General features: G+C 36.4%; 1 protein-coding gene across 4 annotated transcripts in view; it reads right to left on the bottom strand.

Annotated features, from left to right (window-relative positions):
• CEP112 (centrosomal protein 112) overlaps nt 1-22,843 on the bottom strand; it is a 460,069-nt gene that overhangs the window by 249,870 nt on the left and 187,356 nt on the right. For all 4 annotated transcript variants that reach the window (XM_046677462.1, XM_046677465.1, XM_046677464.1 and 1 more), the window contains one exon: nt 16,366-16,501. In XM_046677462.1, coding sequence (XP_046533418.1) covers nt 16,366-16,501 — 136 coding nt within the window. The remainder of the gene's footprint in view (nt 1-16,365; nt 16,502-22,843) is intronic.

Genomic DNA, 22,843 nt, shown 5'->3' with positions numbered 1-22,843 from the left:
ATGGCCTTATCTCTGGAAACTCTTAATGGGGAAGGCAAGAACTTAAGTCGTTTACTGTCTGGCAACCTCATGTAACTGACCCCCCCACCCCAAAATCCTCCTTTGTCTTTAGTTGAAGATAATATGTGAGCGGTGACTTCTGCCATTTACTCAATCCGGTTTGATTCTTATCTAAAAGTTGTGGGACCGCCCAATGGCCGGACCCTACCGGCACTGGTACCATTTTAACTTTTTTTCCTTTGTCTTGTAAAGAGATGACTCACATACCTATGCCTTAAATTTAGCCCTAACCCTCAACTCGGGGCAGCAGCAGAAGCTCTGACTGCCCGTGGGTCCTGTCCCCACGCACCAGCTCTGCCTGCCCATGGGCTCTGTCCCCATGCCAGCGGGGGCAGCAGAAGTGGCAGCAGCAGAAGCTCTGACTGCCCATGGGTCCTGTCCCCATGCTATTCCACACTATTCTCTAAATAAAAGAGCACTACTGCCAGATCTTGAGAGTCTAAGAAATCTTTCTTTCGACTCCTCGGCTCACCGACCCCGCATCAGTATGATTCCATTTATATGAAATATGCAGAATAGGCAAATCCATAGAGGCAGAAAGCAGATGAGTGGTTTCCAGTGGCTGGGGGAAGGAGAAATGGAGAGTGACTACTTAATGGGTACGGGGTTTCCTTTTGAGGTGATGGAAATGTTCAGGAACTAAACAGTGGTGATGGTTGCACAACACAGTGTATGTACTAAATGCCTCTGAATTGTATGCTTTAAAATGGTCAAATGGTAATTTTTATAAGTATTTTACCACAACTTTTTAAAATTTAAACACAACATAAATGGTGATTCCAAAAAAATAAAATAAAATAAAACGAGCAAAGGAACTGAAAAGACATTTCTCCAAAGAAGATATGCAAATGGCTAACAAGCACATGAAAAGATGCTAAACATCATTGTCATTAGGCAATTTCAAATTAAAGCAACTATGACATACCACTTCACACCCACCAGGATGGCTGTAATCAAAAAGACAGACAGTAACAAGTGTTGTTGAAGATGTGAAGAAATCAGAACCCTCATACACTGGTGGTGGAAATGCAAAGTGGTGTAGCCATTTTGGAAGAGAGTTTGGTAGTTCCCCACAAGGTTAAACATAGAATTACCATATGCACCAGGAATTCCACTCCTAGGTGAGAAATGAAAACACACACCCACACAAAAACTTATACACAAATGCTCAAAGCAGTGTTATGCATAAGTGCCAAAAAGAGGAAACAACCCAAATATCCATCAACTGAAGAATGGATAAATAAAATGTGGTTCATGCATACAATGGAACATTATTCAGCCATAAAAAAGAATGAAGTACTAATACATGTTACGACATGGATGAACCTTGAAAACAGCATGCTAAATGAAAGAAGGTAGTCAGAAAAGACCACGTGTCTTACGGTTCCATTTATAATAAATTTCCAGAATAGGCAAATCCACAGAAACAGAAAGTAGATTAGTGGTTGCCTAGGGTGAGAGGAGTTTACGGGGGTGACTGCTAAAGGGTATGAGGTTTCTTTCGGGGGTGATAAAATCTTCTAAATTTGATTGTAATGATGGTTGCACAACTCTATGAACATATTAAAAGCCACTGGATTGTATGCTTACAACGAGGGAATTGTTGGTATGTGGTTATTTCTCAAAAAAGCCATTATAAAAAGTGAAAGTCAAAGACTCTACCTTGGTCTGCGAGGCCTCACGTGACCCAGCCTCAGGTACACCTCTCAGTTCATCCTACTGCGCCATACCTCCAACCACCCCCACCACTCCCACCACCCCCATCACTCCAGCCCACCTGCCTCCTTGCTAGGCCTAAAACATGCCAGAAATGCTCTCACCTTGGGATCTAAAATCTTCCCCCCGGTGCCCACAGATATTCACATGGCTTCTTTCTCAAAGTCTTAAAGTTTTGCTCCAATGTCACCTTTGTACTGAGGCCTCCCTGACCACCCTATTTTAAATAGCAGCCCAGCCCCCAGTCCTCTCAGTCTCCCTTTCCTTGCTTTGCTGTTCCCTTTTACCATAGGACACATCACCTTCAGGTGCACTACATAAGTTACTTATTCATTAGGGCTGTTTTTAATGTTTGCTCCCCCCACTGGAATGCAACCTCATGTTCACTCCTGTATTTCAACCTTTTAGCACACTGCCTGGACATATAGGGACTCAATAAATACTAATCAAATGAAAAAAAAAAAAAAAAGACACAGTGTACTGAACTTGGTTTGAAATTTGCTAAATGAACAACTTTCAACATTTAATAGTGCCAATTTTATTTTTATATTTATTTTTTTTGGTGAGGCAGATTGGCCCTGAGCTAACATCTGCTGTCAATCTTTCTCTTTGTGTTTGGGGAAGATTGTCACTGAGCTAACATCTGCGGCAATCCTCCTCTATTTTGCATGTGGGACACTGCCACAGCACAGCTTGATGAGCAGTGCATAGGTCCACGCATAGGTTTGCAGACCTGTGACCCCCAGGCCACGGAAGTGGAGCATGCAAACTTAACTACTCCATCACTGGGCTAGCCCCCCAAATTCTTTATAAAACAGACAAAATAAATAAAATAGTGTTGAATCTAACGTTTTCTATTGCTTAGGAAATTAAATAAATGATATATTATTGTCCTTGCTCTTATCAGATGCTGTTTTATATGTGACAGGAGAGTCTTACATACAGCAGTGAAAAAGTTCTCTATATAGGTAACACGAAAATGGTACCTTTTATTCAAAATAGTGCAGTATTTCATTTGTCTTTCTGCCCCTGGTTTAAGTTTGGAAAATATTTTTTCTGAGGTAATTGTCAGTTAATGTGACAATCATTCTATCTCTGGCTACATTATATTACTGATTATTCTGCTTCATTGATATTTTGAGGTATTTCTTCTTTTCAACTTGTACGCCATGCTCTCTTTCAGGTTAACTTTTGGTAAGCACTAAGATAAAACATGAATCTTAGGGGAAATGAACCATGAAAATGCTTCCTTCACAGTTTTTCATGTTACATTGGAAAAAAAAAACCATTCAAATGCATTTATTAAGACACGATTAAACTTTAAGTTTCTAGGAGTGAAGATGTTCAATAAAAAGCAGTCAATTTCACTGGATCAGAACAAAACACATATTATCACCCACCACTGCTACCGAAAAACACTTTTCAGTTTCTGGTTTTTACACTTCTAGAATTATGGAGTATCTAGATTACGGCATGATATTTAGCACCTAAGTATTTCTTTGTAAATACCGAAGATCACAACCTTGATAATACAAAGTCATCCGCTTCCAAATTCAATGGTCTGAGTTCTAAGATTATTGATCCATAGGTAATTAGCATTTTGGTTGTGAATAAACTTGCTAAGGAATTATTAAAGGAAGCATAGTCAAATCCACTTTTTCTTTTGTCTCAAGATGTGGGTTTTAGGGCTCTCTCTCCCTCAAGACTTTTCACATCAGACCGCAAGCAGAAGGCTCCTTAACTTGTCCTCAGCAATCTACACTCCCTCAACTCCAACAGCCCTGGCATCTCTCTAACAAGCCCTGGCTGTTCTTGATTCTTCAGCCTTTTGCTCTTCATGCTATCTGGAAAGCCTTTCATATTTTTTTCCTCATCTAAATGGTCAATCTTCAGGGTGACTCAAGTCTTCTCTCCTCTCTGAGTGTTCTTTAATCTCACCAACTGACATCAGTGTTTCTTTCTCTCCATGCTCTCGGACTTAACATCTTTATTTTCCTAGCATATTGTGTTTTTCCGTGTAGTATGGAAGTGTTTCAAATGTGTGAGCTTTGCTTATTCATCGAGATCATGAGCTCCCAAAGAAAAGGAACTATGACATAATTCTTTCTTTAGTATCTTAATTATTAACTAATTGCCATGGTATGAAGAATGAATACGTATTAAATTCTTAAGGATGAATGGAAGGGAAGGCAAAAGCAGAAGGGCAAGAAAAGAAGAGAAGATAAATCAAGGAGGGAAGACCTGGTTCATTTAGTACTTTTAGGACAGATCTTCATATGAAATTGATTTTTGGTTCTTATTTTACTTCCACACAGATTGAATATTAAAAATAAATAATAATATTAAAGTATTTAAAATAAAAATTGTCTTATGTATTCAAAGTTTATAAAGAGTATCTTCTATGAAAAAAATAGAATTATCTTCTATAATCAAAATAGAGAACAATATAAAGCACATGAAAAGATCTTTTATATCTAAACATTAAGAAAAACTCAAAGTAGATAATAACTGATCTTATAAGAAAATGAAATACATATGATATTTTAGATTATACTGACCGAAAATGCAAGACCCCACTCCATTCTCCTTCCACAATTTAACCAAAAAAATCAAAAAACGGGTCTTGTAAAATACTTAGTCTGTACAGAAACACAGGGTTCTCCGTTGCCATAGATACAGAAGATTCTGCTTCTGTCTCATGCATCATTCCATATTCCATTCAACTTCAAGCATTAAAAAAAAAGAAAGCCTCCTTTATTGTTTAACTCTGGCTTCCAAAAAACCTAAGAGTAAAACTGGGTGGTCAAATTAAGAGGAGAAAAGGGCTTGGGTGTATTTCTGTGAATGTTTAGTGTTTAAAGAAGTGAGAAAGAGGTAAAAAAAGGTGTTGATTTTTCCTTATATGGTCCCTCAGGCATTTCTTTAGCTACATGTAAGAGAAAACCGCAGTGTCCACAGCTTAAAAAACATAGGCCCTTTATGTTTTCCTTGTGTAACAAAAAGTTCAGAAGTAGGCTATCACACTGGCAGTTCAAAGATGTCAGGGTTAAGGTCTCTGCAATTCAACCTTCCCATAATGGTTGAAAATGGCTTCTGCAGCTCTGAACATCTGGGCAAGGAAGGGCAAAGAGGGAAGGGTAAAGGCAGAAGGGCAAAGGGTCCGTATTAGCCAGGTGGAAGACCCTTTCAAGGGGCTTTCCTGCAAGTTCCTGTCAATAGCAAATTAATTATGCTGTTGGCATCTCATCCACCAGAACTACATTAAAAGGCAAGCTCTGTGTGCAAGGTAAGAGACTGCAGCTTTAAGACTGTGTCTAATGCTGTCCTAAATAAAATCAGCGCTCTATTAGTGAGAAAGTAGGAATGGACACTGGGCCAACATCTGGCAGTCTCCATCAAATATGGTCATAATAAATTATTGTTCTTTCTCTAGTAAAGTACTCTCGCATTATTATATTCTCAGTAATTTGACATGTACAATTCATATGATGCAACTGTATAGAAATATATAATTCAAAATTTATTTTGTTGTAATTAATACATAGTTAGATTAACTATAAGAAATCGCCCTTCAAATATTTTCAGATACATGGAGGAAAAGAGAGAGAGATAGCATAATGATTGTCTTAGAGTACCAAAGAAACATGTAGGTAGATGACAGAGAGATACATAGATAGAGATAGGCAGGCAGGCAGGCAGATAGATATAAATGGTAGAAAGACATATAAACAATTATTTCCATGCTTGGCTAAAGACTCAGTAGGAACTAATATCCTATTAGAGAAAACCAATTAGCACATTAACTGATTATATTTATAGTTCTTTTGTGGAAGGTAATCATTAATTGATATAAGATAGACAACATGTCTGGTGTCTATCCTTTTCTTATTGATCTGTAGGAGTTCTTTATTCTGGGGATATGAATTCGTTGTTCAATATCTGAAGTGCAAATATCTTCTCCCACTCTGAGGTTGCATTTTCACTTTCTACTGGTCTTTCGATGACCCATAAGTTTTTTATTTTAATGAAGTTAAATTTAACAATATTTTATTTTTTACGCCTGTTTCCTATTTAGAAAATCTTTGCCTACTTCCAACTAACAAAAATGTTCCTACATTTTCTTCTGAAAGTTTTATTGTTTTACTTATCATTTGTATACCTACAATCCTCAAGTTTTGTGAACGGGGTAAAATAAGGGGCACGATTCTTCTGTTTCCTTATGGCTGTCCACTTGACACAGCAGCATTTACTGAGACGGCCCTTCTTCCCCTGCTGCTGCTACACTTCCTTTCACACGAGTCACATTGGTCATATACGTGCGAGTCTGTTTTGGTCTCCTTCTTCTGTAACATTGGTCATTCTGTGCCAAAACCACACTATATTAATGACTATAGCTTAGCATCAGTCTCTAAATCTAGCAGTGTGAGTTGTCCAGTTGTGTTCTTCCAGACTGCCCTTCGCACTTTCACGTACGCTTTACAATCAGCCTGTCAGTCCCTCCCCCCCAAAAAAGCACTGCTGACATTTTGATTTCAGAATTGTGTTGATTCTGTAGATTAATTTGGGGAGAGCTGACATTTTTATAACACTGAGTCTTCAAATCCATACACATTCATCAATCCATACACACCCACATACATTCTTCAATTTATTTAGATCTCCTTTGATTTCTGTCAATATGTTTTCTAGTTTTCAAAACAGAGGCCTTGCACATCTTTTGTTAGATTTATTCTTAGGTAAGTGAAGCTTTTTCACACCATGGCATCTTCAAAGTTTATTTTCTATTAGTTAGTTCCTGGTATATAGAAATAAAACTGATTTATATATCTGACCTTACATTTAGTGACCTTGCTAAATTCATTACCAATAACATTTTAACAAGTAAACATTTTAAGAAATTCATAGTTACACAAAGATGCCATAATTGCAGATAAATGCATAACTCACCAGGCTACCTTAGACGTCCCTCCTCTGCGTTCTCTTAACGATCTATTTATTCCACTAGCTATACCAGCTATTATAATCACACAATTTTATGCCCTGGTCTATCACACATGCCACATATATGTCTTAATCATCTCTGAATTCCAGAATCTCCAATGGCTGGGATAGAACAAATATTCATACATTTTTTATAAATGAATGAAAGAAGAAATCAAGTCTGTTGAATCCTTGGCCAGTAAGTCAACAAAACTTCTGAGGTATTAAAAAATAATAACATTACTATCTTCACAATTAACAATCCTTCAAATCAGCAAAATGCAGAAGGAAGGACATATTTTCTGGTCCATTGTGCTCAGTATATATTTTATTCTGGCTTATTTTTCTTCTGCAAAAGTGATTAGTCACTCACGAATATTATTAGGAGAATGCTTCACTTACTACTCTATTAAGCATTTAAGGATAAAGGTAAGATTTCTTTTAATTATTTGTTTTGTTTGGTTTTTTGTTTCATTTTGTTTTTCAAATACAAATACTTACTCTTTGGAATATGCTGTCATTTGAAATTGATTAATTATCACAATAGCCTCTATTGAAACATTTAAATATAATTCTAGAATTTTACCTCTGCTACCTAATCTCATTTAAAGACAAATTCTGTATGTTAAAAGGGTAGAGAGATTTCTCCATTATCATCAAAAAGTAACTGAGAGAAAATGCTTCTATTTATATTGGATCTTTTATTATTTTAAAACTGGTCTAAAAAGACTTGTTTAAAATTACATGAGCCAGCATGACCCTTAAAGGACAAGAGGACAAAGGTATAAGTCACAGTGAATGGTTTGGATGATGATTCTTCCTTTCTTTAAAGCCTGTTTGTTATCCATCTACACTTAACGGCACAAATATATCCAGATGGCATTCTTCCTTCCTTGTAACTTGAAATTTTTTTTCATTAATTCAACAGCAATAATAGGATGATGAACTGAATTTATAATCGCTAAGAATGTAAGAAACTGCTAACCAGTTTCGAACATTCCAGGAGCCAGAAGCAACCTCACTAGTCAACAGCAGTGTTTCAGAATTTTGTTTTCATGGCAAACTAGTGGGTTTTCCAACTATAAAGTTAAGATCATGTAGCTGATGACTGCAAAGAAAAAGGAAGAGAATTTAAAGCCAGATATTTAGCAGCCAATACCATTTAATGAGGATGTAGTTTCAAGAGAAGAAAAATTAACTAGAAAAGTCAAGTGGTTAGTGGAAGCCCCAGGAGGAACTAGTTAGCTGACACTCATGCAGTCAGTTTACAAGATTAAAAAGTTTCACTTTAGAATTGCTGCCAATACTTCAAAAAACATAGCTGTCTTTTTTAGTCATGTTTCACAGAGAATAGGTAAATATAGAACACTAGTTCTTTAAAATACAATTATACACACATATACAGAAATAATTCTAACCGAGCAATACATTTTCACAATTAAAATATGTATATTTTACACAACTAATTGCTGACAGCTAACACTTACAATGGATTTCACCATTGGAGTAAAAATTAGGTTATTTAAGCAATGAGATAAAAAGTTCTTCAAAGTGAAAGAAACAGTACGAAGCAATTTTTTTTAAAAGTTTGTTCCATTTTTTTCTCATGGGTCTCATTTTTGAAACTGCAATTCACTTTCAAAAACAAACTCAAAGCTTTTATTTTTTAATTCAAATTCCCATTGTCTGCTATCAGTAGCAGCCTCCAAATGGAAAAAGATGCCCTACAGCTCTGCTGGCTTTTACACAAAAGATTTTAGCAAGAGGAGAAAGGAGCAGTTGAAAACAACAACAGAAAAGGAAGACTGTTAAAAATACAGACTATGGAAAAGTCTGAAAACATTATGATTCTCCAAATAATGAATCTGCTGATTTTCTTTTAGAATTTGAGCTACATTAGACTCACGTTTTAATCAACTGATGATCTAGAATAGGGGACTTCTAATTTACCATGTTTTGACATGTATATTTTATTTAACATTTGTTAAAATTTGCCATGTCAGAATTATTTGATTCGTAAATGAGCCTAGCTATAAGGATTCCACTATAAACAGGGTTCCTTATTATTATACTCACACCAAAGGTGCTTTCTATATTTCAGAAACTCAATTGCATTTGGCAAAACTATTTGATTGAGATCACTGAAGAACAGTTCTTCAAAAGAAAACAAAAAAAATTCCTGCTCTTCGATTACCATCACTACTACTTTTCAAATAGTCTGTCTCTAGCACCACTGCAGAGACTGCAGAGATCAGGTCTGGTGAGAGCTGCTCACAAAGACAGAAGACAGCTGTAGGTATGTGGGGGCAGGGGGAAGGGGATCCCAGAGGCATGCATCAAATAGGGTCCTTCATCAGATCGTTTCACCAGTCTACAGAGATGTGATACCTAGAAGGTAGGAACACATGAACTCTTAAGGTCAAGAAGTGAGAGAGTCAAATGGGTCTGGGAGGATTGGTGAAGGAAGAGAGAAGACAGACATGAACCAGGCACAAACAGTCAGAGATATGAGGGTGGACCAGTTGAAAGGGTGGCTCCAGAATCAATTCCACAAATACTATCTTTCATCCTTGGCTTTCCCTAAGTTATGGCAGTCACATTTTGTGGCTTGTTGGGGTTCTTAATTTAATGGTTCCTGAGATGACATCATCTCCATGGCTTTCAGTTCTGCCACACAACTCAGAGACTTCTTTTTTATCTGAAAAATTATTTTATCAATTTCTACATTCTCTCCAATCTTTTTTGACATGTATTTTCTAACTTTTCAGCAGTAGGAAATAACATCACAACAAACATCCTTGAACACACATCTTACACACTTTGTATTCCTGAAGAATCAAGTCCTAGAAGTAGAACTACCTGGTAAATGATAAGCACAGTGTTGAACTAACCCTCCAGAAAGGTTACCGAACTCTACACTCCACCAGAAATGTATGCCGCGTCTGCTTCCTCAGGTCTGCATCGATTTCTACCTGTGCGTTAGCTGGAAAATAGATCATTGCTATTTTAATTTACTTCTTAAAAAAGTTACTAGTGAAAATAAACATTTCTGATGGTCAATTTCTACAAAAAATGTGTAATTGGGATTTTGACAGTGATTGTATTGAATTTAATGTTGATTTGTGGAGAACTGCCATCTTGACAATACTGAGTTTTCCAATCTGTGAACATAGAATAGCTCTCCGTCTATTTAGATCTTTTAAAATTTCTCTCAGCAATATTTATAGTTTTCAACATGTAAGTCTTCACATTGTTTCATTAGTTTATTAATAAATATTCTTTCTACGCTATTGTGAATTAAACTGTTTTCTTAATCTCATTTTCCGAGATTTCATTGGTAACATACAGAAGCATGACTGAATTTTGTATATTGATCTTATATTCTGCAAACTTGTTTAACCGTGTACTACTTCTAGTCCTTCTTCTGTGGATTTGACCACACAGGATCATGTCATCTGAAGACATTTGTACTTCTTCCGTTCCAATCTGTATGTCTTTTTTTCTCTCTGGCCTTAGTGAACTGGATAGAATCTCCAATACAATGTTGAAGGAAGGTGGCAAAAGAAGCAACCATGTTTTCCTTGTTCTTAGGAGGAAAAGCATTAAGTTTTTCAACATTAACTATGTCAGCTGTAGGGTTTTCATAGATGTCCTCTATTAGGCTAAGTTCGCCCATAATCCTAATTTGCCAAGAATTTTTTTTTTAAATCATGAATGGTGTTGAACTTATTCAAATGCTTTTTCTGCCTCTGTGATGATCATGTGGTTCGTCCTTTATTATATTAATATACTGTATGATTTTCAAATGGTAAAACAACCTTGGACTCTTGGGATAAATCCCACTTGGTCGCGGTGTATAACCACTTTTATGTTCTAGATTTAGTTTACTAAAACATCATTAAGCGGTTTTGTATCTACATTCATGACAGATTTCAATCTGGAGTTTTCTTGTGGTGTCTTTGGCTTTGATATTAGAGTAATACTGGCCTTACAGAATGAACTGGAAAGGGTTCCTTCCTCCTCAGTTTTCTGAAAGAATTTTCAAAGAACTAAAATTATTTTTTCTTTAATATTTGATGGAATTCACCAGTGAAGTCATCTGGTCCTGGCCTTTTCTTTGTGAGAAGATTTTTAATTGCTAATTAAATATCTTTATCTATTATAAGACAATTCAGATTTTCTCTCTCTTCTTGAGTCAGTTTTAGTAATTTGCATCTTTCTAGGACTTTGCCCATTTCACCTAAGTGGTATAATTTGTTAGCATAAACTTTTAAAAATATCATCTTATGATTCTTTCATTTCCTGTAGGATCAACAGTGGTGTCCTCTCCTCTTTCATTCCTAACTTTGGTAATTTGTTTCTCCTCCATTTTTTTTCCATCAGTCAAGCTAAAGATTTGTCAATTTTGCTGATCTTTTCAAAGAACCAACTTTTGGTTTCACTGACTTTCTCCAGTTTCTATTTCTTTGCTTTCTGCAAACATATAAAAATATTTATCATTTCCCTTCTTCTGTTTGCTTGGGCAGAAACTTGCTTTTCTTTTTTCTGGTCTCTTAAGATGAAGTTTAGGTTACCGATTTGAGAACTTTCTTTTTGGATATAGATGCTTAAAGCTATAAACTTTTCTCTAAGTACTGCTTTAGGTACATTCCATAAATTTTGATATGCCATACTTTTGGTTTAATTCAGTTCAAAATATTTTCTAATTTTCTTTGTAATATCTGCTTTGACTCATGAGTTATTTTTAACTGTTAGTTTCCAAATATGTGGGGATTTCCCAGATTTCTTATCATCATTGGGGTCAAAGAGCACAATTTGTATGATTTTAATCCTTTTCAAATTTATTGAGAATTGTTTTGTGGCCAAGCTTATGGTCTCCCCTGGAGAATGCTGCACGAGTGCCTGCAGCCATCGGGTGGGGTGACTGAAATCACGACCCAAGCCTCAGGCTCACTCCTGAGCGAGACACAGACCCAGGCAGACTCAGAGCAGCAGGCAAGGCTTCGGAACTAAACGGAAACTGAAACCTGCCCACAGAAGATGAGATGCTCAGAAAAGAACTAGGTCGATAATCTGCTAAAGCAAAACACTCGAGGGAACTCTAACATTACTCAGAGTACACAACATACAGTGTGTACTGTTCTCAGCTTCTTTCATTCAGCAGGATTTTGAGATACACCCTGTTGTTGTGGGCATCAGTTGTTCATTTCTTTTTATTGTTGAATAGTATTCCACTGTATTACTGCATTTTGATTGTCCTTTCAACTTTTGAGGAATATTTGGGTTACTCGAGTTTTGGGCTTTTGTGAATAAAGCTGCTGTCAATATTTGTGTACAAGTGTTTGTCTGGATGTGTCTTCGTTTCTCTTGGTTAAACACGTAGGAATGGAATGGCTGACATATGGTCATTGTATGTTTAACTTTTTAAAAACCTGGAAGTTTTCCCACTAGCAGTGTATAAGAGCTCCATACAACCACATCTTCACCAACACTTGGCATTGTCAACAAACCTTTATAATTTTAACCGTTCTAAGGACCAAGTAGTGGCATTTCATTTTGGTTTTAATTTGCGTTTCCCTGATGGTGATGATACTGAACATCTTTTCATGTGCTTATTAGTCACTTGTTTAGTATCTTCTTCTGTGAGGTGTCCAAATATTTTGCCTATTTTTAACTGGGTTGTTTGTCTTCTTATTACTAAGTTGTGAGATTTCTTTTATATTTTAGGTACAAGTTCTTGGAAATATGTGTCAATCTTTTCTGCCATTCTCTGGCTTGCCTTGCTTCCTTTTGTTGTTTTTTAATGGTGTCTTTCAAAGAACAAACGTTTTTAATTTCGGTGAACTCCAATGTAGCAATTTTAATCGAAATTTAATTTCTGGTTTTACTGCATTGTGGTAAAAAACATGTGCTTTCTGCCATGCCAAGTTTTAGAAATATATTCAGTGTTTCTTTATAGTCTACTGAGTTTTACAACTGTTCCCTGGGAGTACAAATTTAATGTCGTATTTAAAAGGTAGAAAGTAGAAATATAGCTGTTCTATAAACTGCTATTTAGACCTCTTGTCTGGTTTTTACCCCCGGTCTACCGGAGGGAGAAAAATATATTAAAGCAGCTCAGGACCTCTGATGTCAATTTCTCCATGTTTTCCTAACACCTTTTCATATTTGATTAAGCAGGCTTGCCTTTAGCATGCAAAAATATATTCCTCTGTCCAGTTTAATGACTTTTATTGATGCTAATTTGTATGATAGTATTATACTCTTAGTTTTTTTCTGAAAACAATTGATATATTTTCATCTTTTTAATATAATTTTTGTGTAACTTTTAGCTGTATCTTTTATAAACAGCACATACGTGGATTTAAGTCAGCTAATCAATACCTTTTCTTTCATAGAAAAATTTAACCTGTTAATATTTAATATTACAATTACGTACTCTGTCTTATTTTGGATATTTTGTTCTGTTTATGCCTCTGTTCCTTTCGAAATATCTCCTCCCAAGTTCTGCTTTTGTCTTCTCAAGATTTTATGAGAATCTAACATCTTGTTAATTTTATTAATGCCTATGTTTATATATTTCAAAATTACTTTAACCCACATTTCCCTAATTTTAAGAATCTTTTGAATCTCATCAATTCATGGCAAAGAGTTTTAGCATACTGTGCTCCTCCCACTCTCACTACCCACCTACCTCTTGACCTTTGTTAATGTGATCTAAAGATTTAGATTTAACTTCCTGTTATTAAATTTGTATTTCCTACTTCACATACCTTGTTTTTAAAGATCAATAAACATTAGTATTCGGTCTTATAACCAGATGTGTAACAATTAGTTAAATTTATTTTGATTTTGTTAGATTCCACTGTTCTCTACTCATTCTTAAATATGATGGCTTCCCCACGTGGTATCTTTTGTTTCATTTCTGGATTGGTTGACGTGTTCATATAATTTTTTCCAGAAAAGAAATAAGTGGTACACACTATGTGAGCTCTTATTAAGAAAATGTTTCCCTGTTGATTTTGCAAGTGAAAAACTCCTTGATTATGTATAAAATTGGGTCACAACCTTTCTCCTTCAAAACTCTAAAGCATTACTCCATTATTTTTCTAATTTCTCTGCCAGTTTTATCCTGCCTGGAAACTGGTAGGATTTCATTTTATTCTTGAGGTTCAATTCTTTTTCCAGAATGTATCCAGGTTTCATTGCTTTAATTCTACTTGATATCTGTGGCCTCTTTTGTATAGATCATGTCTTCTTATAAAGGTACTACTTTTCTGAATGTTTTTTCTGAATTTTTTTTTTTAAGATTTTATCTTTTTACTTTTTCTCCCCAAAGCTCCCTGGTACACAGTTGTGTATTTTTAGTTGTAGGTCCTTCCAGTTGTGGCATGTGGGATGCCACCTCAGCATGGCTTGATGAGCAGTGTCATGTCCACGCCCAGGATTCGAAATGGTGAAACCCTGGGCTGCTGAAGTGGAGTGCACGAATGTAACCCCTCGGCCACAGGGCCAGCCCCTAAATTTGTTTCTGAACTTCCTTTTTTATTAAAGATGAATTTTTTTTCTGAATTCTACAGTAGACTGCTTTCAGAGGTATGCTTTTATTCTGTGACTGCCGAACACAAATGTCTTTTTTCTTGTTCTACAGAATGTTTTCACAAGTCCCACACTGTTTGCTTGTTTTTTTACTTACTTATCCACAAATTCTGCAATCTGTTAATTTTATATCATCAGACCCAAGAGGTACATTTTTTGAGCCAAAGGTGCCTGTTAGAGTCTTAGCTTTTGTCACAAAGCTGCACTGTCAGCCTTAGCGCTTTCCAGCACTTCACTGTTAGCTTTCTTAACTGTATATTTAAACCTTCTTGCCAGCGGTCCCTTCCTTCAATATTTTCTGTATTCCTTTAAACGTTAAATCAATCAGAGGGTCTCCTATGCAGCTACACTGCATAGGTGGACCAGAATCACGACCTGGGGCCTGGGCTCTGATGAGAGCAGCATCCCAGGAAGAGAAGCACATCCATGGAGCAGGAATTGAACGTCTCCACCTTCCAGCACAAACTCTCAGCAGAAATCCAGCTTCTGCCCTTGGCAGTGCGTGGAGAAACACAGAGAATGGGATCTCAGACCCCACTCTCAGGACCCAAATTCACAGAACGCAATATGAGTGGAAATCTGAATCAAGAAAATAACAAGAAGACAGTTCCAAACTAGCAAACCCTACAGGGCTCAGTCATAAACCCTTCCACAGAAACGTTTCTACCATCCAGTGTATGTTTGTGACCCCCGAGGAAGATAACTCCAATTAGAATGAAACCACAAATAGGGACTGCAACATTCTTTATAATCAAGAATACTTGAAAATAAACTAAATACCCTTGAATAGGGGAGCCGATAAATAAAATATGGTATATTCATATGATAAAATATATTCAGCGTTAAATGGACTGCACTAAATTAACATGGATAGGGTACAGGCACATAAAATTAAACAAAAAAGAGCAAACAAGACTAATACATAAAATCTGTAGTACTCATCTAATTTTTTAAAAATATACACACAAAAATTATATATGCATATATAACATGTTCATATTCATGAATGTTATATATGCATATAAAAGTGTAAAATAGACTGAAATAATATACACTAAATTAATTATAGTGGTTTTCTCAGAGGTGAAGAGGAGACAGTAATGTGATTAGAGATGAATAACAAAGCAAACAAAAACTTCATCTGCAATGTTTTAGTTTAAATAAACAGAATGTTAACAATTGTTGATTCTTCATGATGAATATCTAGGTGTTTGTTCCCTTTATTTTTTTACAAATTTTTATTTTCTCTCAAAACTAAAAAACATACCACTTAACTTGTACAAGAAGTGGAGACAGCCTCTGTCCTCCTGAAATGCCAGTTGAAAATAATTTGCTGTAACTGACCAATAAAACACTATTTATGGAACATGAACAAACACAGACATAGTTAACTTGAGCCCTTGCTCTACAGAAATGGATTGGTCATGGGATTTTACTTGTAGGCTGATCCATGCCCCGAAAATGAGATACACTTTTGCCATTACCACATCTGTAGACAGGACTTTAAAATGGTTATTCTTTCCTTGCTTTAAGGATGAATCAAGGGATCCTGAAGGCGGAAAGAGGACCCATCTCCTTGTCTGCACAGCTCCAGATGGTTCTCCACCTTTATCCCTCCATTCACTGCCACCAAGAAGTTGCTGATGGGTGCCCACCCAGGGGCCTAGGAGAAGCACACAGCAGGCCCTCCAGAGACGCACAGCAAGGCCTTTCCCTTCACGTGCTCTGCCAGAGCAGAGGGAGCCTGCTGGCTGAGCCCTCTCCATGAGGGCTCTCTTTCTGGGCCGCTGGGGGCCACCCAACCTCCTCCTTTGGGGCTCTGGTGGAGCGGGGTGTTCACCTCTGCCAACCTAATAGCCCTTTCTCATTTTCAGTCCCCGACCCACTATATGGCTAATTTTGATAAAGATTTTTTAAAAAGGAAATATGTTTCTGCCATATTTAAGACCATAATGTACCTTCCTACTGAGAGAGTGACTTTCAAAAAAGATGGAGTGGTAGCCTCCTCACCTGCTCTTTCATGTCGGCATAGACCTTCTCCGAGTTCAGCTCCACCTGCCGCTTAAACTCTTCTAGAGCAGCATCCGCCTGCTGGGCCTGCAGCCTCTGCACTTCAGTCACACGCGCGAGCTGCTCCTCCTTTTCCCTGGGAAAGTTCAGGAAGACTTCAGAGTTAAAATAGAAAAGAAAAGAACCGGGCCCGAATGATAGAACAACATTTAACCTTCTCTAAAATAAAATTCAGATTTCAATGTTTTGATCCAAATTCTGTGAAACTTCCCTTTAAAAAGGTGACAATAAGATAAATCGTCTCAGGAGAAAAAGGGTGTGTGTGTGTGTGTGTGTATATATGTGTGTATATACATATATAAAATATGTGTTCTGAGGAGGGCATAACTACTTTCAAAGACTTCTCTAAAACAAAACTGTTTAAAACCATGTATCTCCATCAACTGATGAAGCAAAATGTGGTATATCCATACAATGGAATACTATTCAGCCTTAAGAAAGAATGAAGTTCTGATATATGCCACAACCTGGATGAATCTTGGAAACATTATGCTAAGTGAAAGAAGCCAGTCACATTCATATGATTCTATTTATGTGAAATATCCAGAATAGATAAATCCATAGGGACAGAAAGTAGATTTGTGGTTGCCAGGGGATGGGGGGACAAGGGGAATGGGGAGTGATTGCTAATGCATATGGGATTTCTTTTTTGGTGATGAAAATGTTCTGGTATTAGAAACTGATGATGGTTGCACATCCTTGTGAATATACTAAAATCTGCCAAATTGTACACTTTAAAAGTATGAAGTTTATACTTTGTGAATATCTCAATTTGTTAAAAAACCAAACAATGCACCAATAGAAATATCTTTAATATGCACGTCTAGCAAAAGTTGATCTGTACGGTGACAGGTGCAACAGAGGAACGTGATGACTTGAAATTATCCTACTGGCCTCCAGTAGACTTGCCTAAAAGAATGGATAACCGTCTAACTTCTTTATATCTTAAATTAAAATTATATAGTCAAGAGAGTCCAACAAAGCAAAAGAAATCTTTGCATGTTGATAGAAGAAAGAAAAGAAGAGCTTTAGGTTATAAATACACAAAAGTCAATAATAGTCAATATTGAGGTCTGACTAAGTACTGGGCACTGTGCAAAATATTTTTATATGTATTCTCTCATTTATTCTCACAGTAAACTTGAATAAGCCTATTATTATATCCCTAGTTTAACAGAGCAGGAAACTGGGGCTTAGAGAATATTTCCAAGGCTACACATCTAGTAACAGGTCAAGCCAGGATTCCAGTCCTGGCAGTCTGCTTCTACGGCTCATGCTGTTGGCTACTGTGCTATGCTGCTTTCCTGATATTCCATATGCCATATTTTATGACCTGAATGTGTCCCCTCAAAATGAGATTAGTGTCCTTATAAAACAAGATCCAGAGAGATCGCCTGCCCCTTCCACCATGTGAGGACACAGTGAGAAGGCACTGGCTATGAACAAGGAAGAGGGCTCTGGCCCAAACACGACTGCGCTGGTGCCTTGATCTTGGACTTCTAGCCTCCAGAACTGTGAGGAATAAACATACGTTGTGTATGAGCCAGCCAGTCTGTGGTATTTTGGTTTAGCAGCCTAAATGCACTGGGACATCCTAAGTAAGATTAACTTGGTTCATCTTCCCTAAATGGGAAAGTTTCACATTCATTAAAAAAAAACACTATCTTATTATTGACTGTAATACTGAAGAACGCTGAGGGATGGGGTAATTTAACTCACATAAATCAAATTTTAGACAAACATCATAACGGGGGTGGGAGGAGACATTTCCTTTCAAGATATGGGCAAAAAGTAATTGAGCTTTTTGGAGTTAGTCAGATTTGAGTTTAAAATCCTCTCAACACCCTTAGTAATTTCTAGGCTTTCCAATAAGAACATATGTGTCATATAAAATATTAAAATACCAAATTTTCTCCAAAAAGATTTAAAACTTTTCTCAAAGCTTAAATGGCAACGAGACTGATAAGAAAAAGTGTCACCTAGTTTCCATTCCAGCAGAACTCTTCTGTCCCTTTGAAAGGAGCCATGCATATAGAGATTAGAGTCCCCCACTGTGCCAGGACAAGGGCAATCTTCAAATAAGCAGCTCTCTGTATTTGGGCTAGAAGAACATACTCTCTATCCATTTTTCCTTTATTTTTCATTTTAAGTGCCACTCGTGTCTATTTTTCTCTTCATATCCACCCACATATCCTTCTATGTGAAGATGACAATTGTCAATACATCCTCATGATAAACAAAGCAGTTTTCCTTCTACCTGTCTGTTTCACAGGCATAGCCCCCATTTTAATGACCTACAGAGTGTAACCACTCTGCCCAAAAGTGTGTGATACCCCGTATGAGAGCGAAGTCAGTTCAGGTGACGCTGCATGCCAGCTGTAGCCCCCAGCTATGGCATTTTACAACAATATGATACAGGCTTCTGGACTTATTTTAAAGCTTTTCTTTAAGTAGTTGACTTTGGTTGACTATTTAACAGGAACCTGAATATCTTGTTATCCACCATTTTTCGTATGTGTTGTTAAAATAAAATATCTTTAATGTTAACTAGTTGCCAAATTCCAAAGCCTTAATATTACTGATGCTTTTTTGCCACTTAATGTTAATATTAGCTCACAGACAATGGTGATTAATAACTGGATGTCACACTGAAGACTGATTCAAGGGACATCACTACATAAAAGACTGAGCACTCTAATGGCTATAGGGAATTTTAATTTGGTCTAGTGCATTTTCATCCTTCTTACATTATTCTGCCCAAGAAGCAGGAAGCCTTGAGTTGTATGTAGGGTTTCCCTGACACAAACACTGAATATTGAGTGACTTATATGAAAGCATATGGGAACTTATAAAGCCATATAAGTTATATTGGGTACCATGGCCTAGACCTAGGGTGGCAAATGCGATGGACATTTGCCACAAACATTTTGTCACAAACGTTTTGTCACAAATGTTTGATGAACATTTGCTCTGGTATATGGACCCAGTTGACTGGAAGGGGCTGTCTAGAATGATCTATTAAAAGGATTCTGAGACTAGGCGCAGGGGAAGAGGCTTCTGTGGTTGATGACCAATGTTCGCATTGCGGGGGTTGGGTTAGGCGGTACAAGAGGCACTTCTCTGCCTTACAGGGACAACAGTGACCAGTTCATCCTAAGATACTCTTTCATTTTTGAGGCCCTCCCAAAAGCGCTTGGGAAGACTATTTCACAGTTAGGATTACAATTTTTCAAAGGTTTACCTTTGCTTGGTCAGACTGTCTATAAATAGAAAAGAAGGCACATTGGACAGCATATGTCATATAATTTAAAATTTTGCTAACACATTTTATAAAAATACATGACCTCTGGCTGAAATATCAACTTTCTTCCATGAATGCTGAAAGTCAGTTGTTTTACTTTTTTTGTCCAATAATTCACATGAGCTATTTAGTTAACGTAAACACTTAAAATTTAATAAAACAAATATTTACTCTATATCACCTCATTCTTAACTACAAAATTTAGTTAATTTACTTTATAACTAACTTATGACCGCATAAATCAAAGTCATAGACTTTACCTAAAATCAGTTATTAGAGACCATATTAAAAATATCATTAAAATAAAATCTTGTGCAATAAAGCACATTGCTCGTAACTGATCATTTCTATCCTGATTTACAAACAGCAAATATTGTTTCACATTAAATAGCAAGCATGGGGAAATGTGTGAAGTCTCCCCAGTAGTTCCCAGTACCCCCACACCTGCTGTGCTAATTCAGCAGGAAAGCTGAAAACCAAAGAAGGCCTCATTCGAGTTAAACCAATGTTCTTGTCCAGTTAAACCATGACAAGTACATTAAGCTCCATTAATATTTTGGAATCTTCTGTCTTAATATAAATGAAATATCTGTCAATTTAAATAAAAAGGTGACAATCATTTTAATGAGGGATCCATTTTAATTTCTATAAAGTGATGAAGTGAATTTTTTATTTCTTATTTTTTTGCTGAGGAAGATTCACCTGAGCTAACATCCGTTAACAATCTTCTTCATCTTGTATGTGAGCTGTCACCACAGCATGGCCACTGACAGAGGAATGATATAGGTCCACGCCGGAGAACCGAACCCGGGCTGCCAAAGCGAAGCGTACCGAACTTAACCACTAGGCCACCGCGGCTGGCCTTAGAAGTGAAAATTTTCAGGGTTTGAAAAGGAGAAAGGTCTGCTCCTCACTAACATAAGAATGCTATTCCTTTTTACCTCAATTCCGAATAGTGTGTCCTATAAGCAGTAAAAGAAAAAGTGACTTTGAAGTTTATTTTTTTCAGTAGAACCAGTTGTGGGGCCGAGTACAAATGCATCATTCAAATACCTTAAAGATGGACTTCCATGAACATAAAAAGGTGGGAAGAAAATTCGCTTCTTAGATCTTATTTATTTATAAAACGCAGTAAATTTTCTTCATCTGAGTATATAAAGGATAAAGAAAAAAGAAGCTACATTCTTATACAACCACAAGCCAGCTCAGATTAAAGGATGTTCTGAAGTACATGATTATTCCAAAAAGGCAATAAAATGTAGGAGACTAATGGACTACAATTTAGTATTTCTTAGCTTTACAAGCTAACATTTATACGCCCTTTGCACATTTCTATACCAGCACTTTTGATAATGATGGCAGTGGTCCAACATATATTTATAAGGCTTCACATTACAGCATACTTCACTTGCTGCCAGCTTGGCATCTCCACTGGAAACTCCAAGAAAAACAAAACAAAACAAAAAACTTCAAAGAAGTCTGAAAAACAGCTAGAAGAGTCTCCATTCTCTTTCCAGCTGGGCTGGAAAACAAAGCTTTCAAGCAGCTATATCACCTATGTTCATGGCTGCCTTTTGGTACTTAAACTGATTAGAGTGAGTCAGCTAAAACATTAAGATACAGCTATGACTTAAAAGGTGTTAACAATAATGCCTTTCACTCAGCATGATAAACGAAGAAATTTCTTTGGCCTCTTCTTTACATGACTGCTAAGACTAGTGGTCTCTGCTAAATTCTTGTAAAAAATGGTAAACACTGTGGACATCTGAACATTTGATACTTCAAGAGTGAGAAAGGAACACCCAGTAAAATGGAAATTAGTATTTGTCTTAACATTGGAAAGACGACAATACTTCCCAAGTTGATCTACAGATTCAATACAATCCTTATGAAAATCCCAAGTGGCATGCTGCAGAAATTGACAAGCTGAGCCTAAAATTCATACGGAAATGCAAGGGAGCCAGAATATCCAAAACAATCTTGAAAAAGAAGAACAAAGTTGGAGGACTTGCATTTCCTGATTTCAAAACTTATTAAAAAGCTAGAGTAATCAAAATAGTGTGCTACTGGCATAAGGATAGACATATAAATCAACGAGATAGGATTAACATTCCCAAAATAGAACCTTACATTGATGATCAGTTGATTTTCCACAAGGGCGTCAGGACAATTCAATGGAAAAGGAAAGCCTTTATAACAAATGTGCTAGTACAACTGGATATCAATATGCAAAAGAATAAGATTGGATTCCTTTCTTACATAATACACAAAAATTAACTCAAGATAGGCCACAGACCTAAATATTGGAGCTAAAGCTATAAAACTCTTAGAAGAAAACATAGGAGTAAATCTTTGTGACCTTTAGCTAAGTAAAGCCTTCTTAGATATAACACCAAAAGCACAAACAAGAAAATGAACTACAGATAAATTGGACTCCATCAAATTTTTAAAACTTTTGTACTGCTTGGGATATTATCAAAAGGTGAAAAGATAATCTACAGAAAGGGAGAAAATATTTGTAAATCATATAACTGAAAAGAAGCTTGTTTCAAGAATATATAAAGAACTCTTACAAATCAATAATAAAAAGATAAAGAATTTAAAAATGAGTGAAGAATCTGAATAGACAGTTTTCCAAAGAACATACATAAAAGGCCAATAAGCACGTGAAAAGAAGCTGAATATCATTAGTCACCAGGAAAATGCACATCAAAACCACAAAGAGATACCATTACACAACCTCTGGTATGGCCAAAATCAAAAGACACATAATAACAAGTATTGCTTGCTTTGTTTTGTTTTGTTTTGTTTTCCATTTATCCTGCTTGAGCTTTGTTGAGTTTCTTAAATCAGTATAATTACATCCTTCACGAAAACTGGATAATTTGGGACTATTATTTATTCAAATATTTTCCTACTATACTACTCTCTTCCCTCTACTTCTGTGACTCAAATTAAACATTTTATTTTACACAAATAAAATTGTGTTATTTTCCCACAAGTCCCTGAAGCTTTTATTTTCAGTACATTTTTCTCTTGGTCCTCAAATTGGCTGATTTCTTTTTTTTTTTTAAAGATTTTATTTTTTCCTTTTTCTCCCCAAAGCCCCCCGGTACA

The sequence above is a fragment of the Equus quagga genome, chromosome 11 (genome assembly GCF_021613505.1).
Source record: "Equus quagga isolate Etosha38 chromosome 11, UCLA_HA_Equagga_1.0, whole genome shotgun sequence".
NCBI lineage: Eukaryota > Metazoa > Chordata > Mammalia > Perissodactyla > Equidae > Equus > Equus quagga.
The sequence above is the reverse complement of the archived record's forward strand: the minus strand, read 5'-3'. Positions and strand labels throughout refer to the sequence as shown.